At 41.3% G+C, this 10,765-nt stretch overlaps 1 protein-coding gene across 1 annotated transcript in view; it reads right to left on the bottom strand.

The window, feature by feature from the left end:
- The window catches only part of LOC137237514 (NFX1-type zinc finger-containing protein 1-like), a 42,908-nt gene extending 37,471 nt beyond the window's left edge, over positions 1-5,437 (bottom strand). Inside the window, exons 1-2 of the mRNA XM_067761222.1 lie at positions 5,221-5,437; positions 3,576-4,150 (exon numbers count right to left, since the gene is read on the bottom strand). Coding sequence (XP_067617323.1) covers positions 3,576-4,150; positions 5,221-5,365 — 720 coding nt within the window. The 5' untranslated portion in view covers positions 5,366-5,437. The remainder of the gene's footprint in view (positions 1-3,575; positions 4,151-5,220) is intronic.
- Between the last annotated feature and the right edge of the window lie 5,328 nt (positions 5,438-10,765).

A 10,765-nucleotide genomic window follows, 5' to 3' on the forward strand; every position in this document is an offset into this window, starting at 1 on the left:
TTGCGTCCTGGCCTTCCACAACCTAGGCGTAGTCACCCCTCACTTACCCCTAGAGTGGCGGCGTCACCCCTCATGCACTTCAGAATTCTGCAGTTCAACTGTAATGGACTAACTGGGAAGATTACGGAGATAGTCGATTTCATGAAGCGGCACAACATCCGCATTGCTGCGCTTCAAGAGACTAAACTCACAGCAAGATCTGCATTGCAGACCTGCTCTGGTTATAATGTCCACAGGAAAGACCGCGAGAGCGGAAATGGAGGCGGCCTCGCGTTTATTATACACCACTCTGTGCAATATCATATATTTGATCCTGGCATCGACCGCAGTGACAATGTCTTAGAACGTCAAGGCCTATCTGTCCGGTCAGGCGATGCAAATCTAGAAATCATCAACATCTACATCCCTCCTGTCACCTGTTGCCCCAGTGGATACCGCCCTAATATCGAGGCCTTACTCACTGGCAACAATCGCATTATCTTAGGCGATTTCAATGCCCATCACGACCTATGGCATTCAAACTTGCGGGCGGACAGTAGGGGTGAGATGTTGGCGGATCAAATAGACGAAACGACGTTCTGCACAATAAACGGAGACGCCCCCACACGTATGGTAGGAAGCTGTCATAGCTCGCCAGATATCTCAATCGTGAGCGCAGAACTCGTAAACTGCGTCAACTGGCAGCCGATGGTAACATTGGCATCCGACCACCTGCCCATACTTATTTCGTTCGAGCGTACTGCCGACTTCATCGTCACCGAAAAACGCACTTTCATAAACTTCAAAAAAGGAAAGTGGGAAGAATATAAATCTGCAACAGACAGCAGCTTTGCTGCCCTCCCTATCCCGACTGATGCCCGCCAAGGGGAGCGTGCCTTCCGTAAGGTCATTGAATCCGCCTCGGCACATTTCATTCCCGCCGGGAGAATTCCCGAAATCCGGCCCCACTTCCCGGCGGAGGCCGCGAGCTTAGCGAGGGAACGCGACCTTATAAGACAGCTTGATCCAGGCGACCCCCCAAATAAGGGATATAAACCAACGCATCAGATTGCTTGTGGACGAACACAAGCGGGCGAAATGGGAAGAGCACCTAAGAGGTTGTAACCTCTCTACCGGTGTAGGTAAACTTTGGTCCACCGTAAAGTCCCTATCGAATCCGACTAAGCACAAAGACAAAGTTTCCATCGCCTTTGGCGATAAGGTGCTGTCGGATGCGAAAAAATGCGCGAGCGCTTTCTGCCGACAATATATAATGCATCCTACGGTCGACAAAGATAGACGGAGAGCCAATAGACACGCACATAAACACAAACTCAGCGCGTCACCAATTACCATCACCGCTAGAGAGGTTGAGGACGCCATTGGTCGCGCTAAACCATCCAAAGCAGTGGGCCCAGACGGCATAGCCATGCCGATGCTTAAAAACCTAGGGAAAGAGGGTTTCAAATACTTAGCGCATGTCTTCAACCTGTCTCTTTCCACCTTTGTCATACCCGAGAAATGGAAAATGGCCAAGGTGGTCCCGCTACTAAAGCCTGGGAAACCAGCTAACGTAGGTGAGTCATATCGTCCGATATCTCTCCTATCGCCAGTGGCAAAGACGCTTGAAGCCATTTTGCTCCCTTATTTCCAAGCACATTTGCAGCTAGCCCCTCATCAGCATGGCTTCAGAAAACTCCATAGCACTACCTCCGCGCTAAATGTCATTAGCACCCAGATAAATTGCGGTTTGAATCAATATCCCCACCATAGAACAGTACTCGTAGCGTTAGACCTATCAAAAGCTTTTGATACGGTCAACCATGGCTCGTTACTGCAAGACCTGGAAGGGTCCACCCTTCCCCCATGTCTTAAAAGGTGGACCGCAAATTATCTGGGTGGTCGGCAGGCATCGGTGCAATTCAGAAACGAAACATCAAAACAAAGGAGAATTAAACAAGGGGTGCCACAGGGTGGTGTCCTATCCCCGCTTTTGTTTAATTTCTACATATCTAAGCTACCTTCACCACCGGAAGGAGTCACAATCGTTTCCTACGCCGATGACTGCACAATAATGGCCACAGGCCCAGGCCCAAAGATCGATGAGCTATGCAATAAAATAAACGGGTATCTCCCTGATCTCTCCAGTTTTTTCGCCTCGCGAAACCTGGCATTGTCACCGACTAAATCTTCCGCGACCTTATTTACAACATGGACGCCCCAAATGTCGACCATATTGAACATCCACGTCGATGGCACTACGCTACCGACTGTCCTACACCCCAAAATCTTGGGTGTGACGTTTGATCAGGATCTACATTTTGGTGCGCACGCAACCGCAATTGTTCCAAGAATTCAGAGCCGTAATAAAATCCTCAAATCCCTTGCTGGCAGTACCTGGGGAAAAGATAAAGAAACGCTCTTGACCACATACAAAGCAATTAGCCAGCCGATTACGTGCTACGCGTCACCCATATGGTCGCCAAGCCTAAAAACCACCCACTGGAAGAAACTACAGGCCTGCCAAAATACTGCTCTCAGAATCGCCACGGGCTGTCTTCTTATGTCCCCAGAACACCATCTGCATAATGAGGCGAGAATACTCCCCATCAGGGAGAGAAATGAGATGCTGACTAAACAGTTTCTGTTGAATACCCAGAAACCTGGGCATCCCAACAGACATCTGATTGACGAACCAGCACCGCCTAGGGGCCTAAAGAGTCATCTCCGTAAGCATTTTGAGGAAATACGGCACCTGAGAACCCAGCCGTATGAAACGGAAAAACACAAGCAGGTCCTTGGTGAACTCCATAGACAGGCGTCGGACCTTTATGTCGGGAATTGCCCGGTGAATCCAGTACTTGAAGAAAAATATCCAGAACTCGCAGAAGAGGAACGCATACTCCCCAGGGAAACGCGTGTCACTCTTGCTCAACTTCGTTCTGGATACTGTAACAGGTTAAACTCTTACCTATCCAGAATCAACCCCGACATACAAAATGTATGCCCTGCTTGCAATGTGTCCCCACATGACACCAACCATCTCTTTAATTGTAATGTGGAACCAACGCCTCTAACACCCCTTTCCTTATGGTCCACCCCTGTTGAAACGGCAAGTTTCCTTGGACTCCCGTTAGAGGATATTGATGACAATTTGTGATCGGTCGCGCCTATTGGGTGGGGCGAGCATTGCTACAACAACAACAACAACACATACCAGAAATTTTCAAAAGGCATCTATAAAAAGGACATTCACATGAAATAAAATGTGGAAGAACAAATAGAAGCGATATTTATCAAGGCGACAAAGAAAGCAATAGATGATGCCCGTTAATCTGTAGATCCACAATATAGTCATTTACAAATGTTACATACATATAATTTCCTTAATGCACCAAATCCCCAACACTTTCCTCTAAACTGCATAACTGCATTTTTTTGTCTTGTATGATGTATTGAAATACACCACCAGTACTTTTAGTACCAAAACATTGGAGTTAGGCCACTTTTTATTATACAGAAAAATTTTAAACTTTTTGTTATGACCTTTATAAATAAAGGTAATGATACATACTAACTGCATAGTATATACTCACATCAAGTTTTTCGCTAAGTTGCGCTTTGCTACCATTCAATACTGCATCTAATTCAACTACTAAGTGTTTACATGAATTGCGGTTTACAATATCCGGATAATCACTATCTTTTATATATTTTCGTATATCCGTCATTACATCCAATGCCTTATATGTTAAGAGCTGTGCTCTGTGTAAGCGTAAAATAAGGGATTTTATATCAATTAAAATTTGGTCGATATCTTCCTCACTCTTCCACAATCTTTTAAAGCTTTTTCGAAATAGTTTTACAGCCACAGCCCGTATTTGTTCTAAGAAGTCTTCATTTTGTGAGAAATTCTCCAAAAATTCCTTTTGGAAACCATGTAGCTCCAGTTCAAATAGACGAGACCATATACGAAGATACAATAAAATTCTCTCCAATCCATCACTTGCCCTTATTTGATTAACAAAGAAATTAGATTCACATGTTGTAACAAATAGAAAAAGGTCCAATGAGCTCATATTTTTTACTTTACGCAGTACTTCTGTTGTAAGCCGTTTGGCATGGTCAACTTTGTTAGCTGCTGTAAGTCTTTTATGCTGAAGATATTCATCTGTAATGCAAGGATAGTAAAGAACTTCATGAGCCGAGTATAAAAGCGAACTAAATTTCAACCCTCTTGTTTATGATTCAATGATTAAATAATGCCTATTGTACATAAAAAAATAGGTTTATGAAGGTCTTATAATTGGAAGTTTTTTAAACATTTAAAAATATCGAGAGGTGTCAAACGACGCGTAATGACCTCGACAACAATAATCAGACGGCGGAAAAGAAAAATGTTATCTCTGTCCTGAGTTGGCAATTTTAAATACGCGTCTTTTGGCACCTCGCTCGATATTTTTGGACGCGTATTAGCAGGCGACCCCTGTTCTAGACTATTACCTTTTTATATACGTTTTATGAAAATGACTTCTCGGTTCAAAATAATAACCAAAACAGTTGCTAGGAGCATCATTATGCCATGGTACCCATATAATTTTTATCAAAGAGAATTTTTTCCAATGCGAGTGAGGGAACGCAATCTCCCCTAGCGCGTTAGGAGGTCAGAATATATCCGCGGTAGGTATGCCTGTCGTAAGAGGCGACTAAAATACAAGATTCAAGGGGTTGTGTCTGCATCAGGCATGCTTAACGAACGAAACGATATCATTTCGTTACGATAATCAACGTTAATAAACGAAACGAAGTCACTTCGTTTCGTTTATTAACGTTAAGATCGTCAAATTAACGTTAACGTGACTTCGTTTCGTTTATTAACGTTGATTATCGTAACGAAATGATATCGTTTCGTTCGTTAAGCATGCCTGGTCTGCATCCGGCAAAGGACCATAAACGCTACAACAACAACAACAAGGCTTTACCTCACTGTGGCAGACCTTTGCTCTACGACTATTGTCTATCTATCGGAGAAAATTATAATTTGGGTAATAGTTAAAGTGGCGTATGGCATACCATGAAAAACGCTGCAGTGACCACGTTTTCCACAAAAAAAATGAATATGTTTCCCTTGAAGAACGTTGTGTTAAGTTGCATTATGGTTGCCTTAATTTGTCCGACATGTACACTTACACATTTTGGGCTCAATAACAGTGCGATACACTGTACATTGTAAGTACCCACCTGCTGCCGATGGTCCATGAATATACTCAACTGCATGGTTCTCGTTTTCAGTTTCAGTGTTACTTTCTTTTGCTCGAAAGTTTTGTAATATTTCATTTTCATCTTTATCAAACCAATCTTGGTCATCTGAATCAGGATCGGCCATTTTTATTCAATTTTCATTTTGATTTTTTGGCTAGAAATGGATGAAAGAAATCCATCGATTTTGTTCTATGAAATGACGAATGTAGTCGATCAACGCACATTCCTAGAACACCAACAGTCGGCTATCACGACCATAGTGTACCTATACCAAGTGTGTTCACTAACCGATAAACGTCAAAAATACAAACAGCCTCGCTCACCTGATGGAAATCTCAGGTCTAGAGTCGCATTTTTGGTCTCAACGACAACATTTTTGACTACCAATCGTATCGACTTTTTCAATTTTTCAATCATTCGGCGCACTCGGTAATGGTATCCATTTTGAATTCGCTGTCATTCCGAATCCAGCGAGTGCCTGTCAGAATGCTTGACAGATAAGTCAACACACTTGTACTTGTACACTATGATCACGACTGGAGTTAGCTAAAATATTGAATATGATATTGAACCTGGATTAAGCCGGAGTCATTGGTGCCGTATGTCGTATCGCTGTATCCGTATCCCTAACGTAATCAGCTGTTTATCGTTACGACGGTAAACCAAACCCCAATTGGTTGGCTACGATACGGTTACGACCTTAGCGGCACCAATAATCGATTACATTGATTCTCATAAAAGGCTTCCGCGATTTACAACCAGATTGACTGAATTTTGTGTGTGTTAGTGCAGTCGGGTGGCTTCGTGACACACGTATTTGTTGTCGGCTACACGTTGATGAAAATCAAAAATTTTTGATTTTTTCATTTGACGCTAGCTTATTTGATAGTCGCGGGGTGTGATTGACAAAACGCAGTGTTGTATTTAGTTTGTGTCGACATTCAAAATGAACAAGTGCGCGGAAGAACAGCAATTCATATTAAAATTTATTGAAAATTATCAATGTTTAGCAGCTTTATGGAATGTAAAGCTTTTATTATTATTTAATAAAATTTTTATTAATTTTTTTATTATTTAATAAAACTGCTGCAGTTGCAAGTAAAAAAAAGTCATCATCCGATGACGGCATATTCACGTCCGAACGCTACGGTTTCTCAATGCAAATGTTGATTGATGGCTTTTTATTTGATAGTCGCGGGGCAAGCGTCAAATACCCGACACGCACACATACAAAAACTCAGTCAATCTGGTTGTAAATCGCGGAAGGCTTTAAGGTTGGTCGAATCAGCTGTTAAAAGGTTACCGATACGGTGACCGATAAAGCACCAATGTCTCCAGCTTTAAGCCGGAGTCATTGGTACCGTATGTCGTATCACTGTATCCGTATCCCTAACGTAATCAGCTGTTTATCGTTCCGACGGTAAACCAAAACCCAATTGGTTGGCTACGATACGGTTACGACCTTAGCGGCACCAATAATCGATTGCATTGATTCTCATAAGGTTGGTCGAATCAGCTGTTATAAGGGTACCGATACGGTTACCGATAAAGCACCAATGTCTCTAGCTTTAAGCCGGAGTCATTGGTGCCGTATGTCGTATCGCTGTATCCGTATCCCTAACGTAATCAGCTTTTTATCGTTACGACGGTAAACCAAAAACCAATTGGTTGGCTACGATACGGTTACGACCTTAGCGGCACCAATAATCGATTGCATTGATTCCCATAAGGTTGGTCGAATCAGCTGTTATAAGGATACCGATACGGTTACCGATAAAGCACCAATGTCTGCAGCTTTAAGCCGGAGTCATTGGTGCCGTATGTCGTATCGCTGTATCCGTATCCTAACGTAATCAGCTGTTTATCGTTACGACGGTAAACCAAAAACCAATTGGTTGGCTACGATACGGTTACGATCTTAGCGGCACCAATAATCGATTGCATTGATTCCCATAAGGTTGGTCGAATCAGCTGTTATAAGGATACCGATACGGTTACCGATAAAGCACCAATGTCATCATCCGATGACATATTCACGTCTGAACGCTACGGTTTCTCAATGCAAATGTTGATTGATGGCTTTTTATTTGATAGTCGCGGGGAAAGCGTCAAATACCCGACACGCACACATATACAAATTCAGTCAATCTCGTTGTAAATCGCAGGAGGCCTTAATGAGAGACGTCACTAGTTACTTTGTCAAAGAGGATAAATATAATTAATTATTTAATTCTCTTTCCAAAAAACACGTTTGCATTAAGTGACAACACCACATGGATAAATGGGAGCTAATTCAAAAATGTCCCTCATAAAACAAAAGTAGCGACTACCTCATAGTTTACATCGAGTAAATGCCTAAAAAATAACGAGTGACGGCTCTTATTATATTTATCCTCTTTGACTACACTGCATGGATAAATGCGGGACAATTATAAGTGTCTCTCTTAGAACACATTAGGCATCAATTTTTTTGATTTTCAGCGAGTTACTTGCCACTCATACCAGACTGGTTGCTCTTATTATATTTATCCTCTTTGCCTGGGTTAATAGGTCCTTGGAGTGCCTTGTTACAAAGCGATCAAAATCGCCTAGGCGACTAACAAGCCAACCTAATAAAACCGCACTGCGTTTTTTTAGCGCACGCAAACAACCGGCGTTTTTTGCCCTAACCCAAATAAGCATGCGATGCTACAATGTAAAGCATGTGTGCAAACGTCAAATCTAAATGTCACGCAGAACAAATATTGGAAACCGAATTAGGCTTTCACGCAGCAAATTCAATTTGGGTTGCTCTCATACAAGTTGTATGTGTATGGGACATTTTTGAAAATAGAATACAGAAAATAAAAGGGTTGCCATCTTTGTTTCGACAATGGATAATTCCAATACTCCCACTCATTGATGTAAACAAAATCGGCGACGTTCTCTTATGATGTCATCGCCATCAAATTGCACAAGTATTTATAACGATTCCTATTCAATGCTTTCGTAAATACATCCGCGATCTGCTCTTCAGGATTTATATATTCTAAGTTGAATTGACCATCTTGACATTTTTTCCTTACTGATGCCCAGCTTACGACACCAGATCCAATATGAAAACATACCCACTCGTCGATCGTCTTGTTTCGCTTTCGCCAGCATAATCGGCATCACTGTAGCCGACCAAATCAAGAACACAATCATTTTTATAAACAATGTTAGGGTCTGCTGCTACGGTCTACGGTTACGGTCCACTTGGGAGCGTATTCGCGCGAACACACCTAGTGATGGGGCGAAAGTTGCGATAAAAAGTATCGAAAAACAAGGAAAAAAAAGACTGGCGACCACTAGCGAAAAAAGCCACGAGTTTCCGGCAAGATAAAAAAGTGGAAGGGTGAAAAAATTTGGTGATCACAAAACATCCTCGCCGGCTGTGCACATACGCTGGTAATTGTCCAGAAACTAGGAAAGAGTCGATAGCGCAAAGCACCGAAACCGTTCTTTCCGACAAATCTCGTTTCTACGCGTCTATTTTGGGTGGTAATAAACTCTGCACCGGTTGTGTTGTATGGACACAAGGGCCAGTTGAAGTAGGTCGGCGTTCGCAGTCACACTTAGTGAGATAAACCTCTACGTTTACGAAGAACACTACCACCTGCGGAAAAGCGTGCGACACCACCTCCGCCTCCAGGGCCAGCAGTACGCTGCCGCGTAATACAATCAACGTCAAAGAGCCAAGTCATCCGGCTCGTACAGGGTAGCGCGAAGCTTTATCGCCACCCGGTTCACTCTGTTACCTCGACCCAAAGCGCCCACCACCACCAACGGCGCCTACTATTATCACGGGCATCACCATCAGTAGTACCTCCCCCAACCCTTCCATTACCGCCAACCACGAGCGCAACAACCACCAGACGTACCGCCACCACCAGCTGCAACGCACACAGCGGGGCCGCGAGCATAGGCCTGCGGCCACTAATGTTAACACCTACAACAGGCGGTACCACCGACAACAATACTAGCCGCATCTTTATCAGCTACGACCATAACGGCTACAACAATACTAGCCGCATCTTTATCAGCTACGACCATACGGGCTACAATATACCAGCTACAATGACAACCACAGGGCAGCGAACATAGGCCTGCGGCCAAGCCAATTGCGACAACGAATATCAGCGGGTAAAGCGGTGAGTTCGTTCCAATACTGAACTAAATATACGTATGTGTAGCCTCAACCTTGTTCTTTAGCAAGCTGCATCCACTTGTAGTAAAGTTAACTTATTATACCATGCACAAAAAAAAAGTAGACATAACGTAAAGTGAAGTAAGGAGGTTTAATTAACTTAGAAGCATAAAAAAAAAAAAACATATCTTAATGGTCATAGGTAGGCAATTTGTACTGCCTGTGAAACAAAAAAAAAAGGTTTCAGGTATTAAAAGTTGCTTTGCGTTACAGTAAAATGTTACTATTACTTTTTAATTAATGCAATTGTTGCGGATATGTTTTTGGAATGAGCAAAAGGTATTGATATTTCTGTAAGGAATAAAGTTTTAATGGTAATTCAAGTTCAATTGCATTATCAGTTAAACGCATTAAATTTATATTAAGGGACGCAAATAACGAGTAATGCAAATTAACTTACATTATCAACAAAAGAAAATATATATTTCTATAATCTTTATCAGTAAACTGTTAAATTTAGTGATAATGTAAGTTACAGTACATGCAAATTTTTATTGCTTACTGCCATCTTACTAACTGCAGCATGCCCGTGTAAATTGTGAATAATTAATATGGCATCTACTTTATTGTTTTTTTCATTATCAACCTCAACTCAAGAAGTGAATGCATTGTCGAGTTTAACTTACAAATCATAAAATTTGCAGTGGAAGTTAAATTGCTCCATTCTACATGAATATATGTCAAAAATAAATTTATACATATTAAAGTAATATTATTATATACATACATGAAACCTTTCAAATCTGAATTATTTTCTTTGTTCTTTCATTTTATTATTTTAATTTTGTTTTTTTTGACTGAGTTGAAATAAACACAAAACAATACCAGCATTGACTGGTACATGCAAAACAGTTTACGTTTCACCTGAACAAGTAAAACGATTTCATTAATTTCACTATAAATTTAAAAGTTCACGTTTTACCTGAACATGTAAAACGATTTCGTTAATTTTACCATAAATTTAAAAGTTTACGTTCTACCTGAACAGGTAAATGATTTCGTTAATTTTTCTATGAATCTAAAAGTTCACGTTTTACTTGAACATGTAAATGATTTCGTTAATTTTTCTGTGAATTTAAAAGTTCACGTTTTACTTGAACATGTGAAACAATTTCTTCGAGGAGTATGATTTACCCCAAATTTAGTCTTAGTTGCGTTTATAACAATTTTCCTAGTACATAGTACATATTAGTGTCATTATACTATGTATTATACCGAATTGATGTTTTGTTAAACTCAAAATAAGTCTACTACAACAACATATTAATTTTGTAAGGGGGCCCCAATTATCGGAAG

This window comes from Eurosta solidaginis, chromosome 1 (assembly GCF_040869045.1).
Source record: "Eurosta solidaginis isolate ZX-2024a chromosome 1, ASM4086904v1, whole genome shotgun sequence".
NCBI lineage: Eukaryota > Metazoa > Arthropoda > Insecta > Diptera > Tephritidae > Eurosta > Eurosta solidaginis.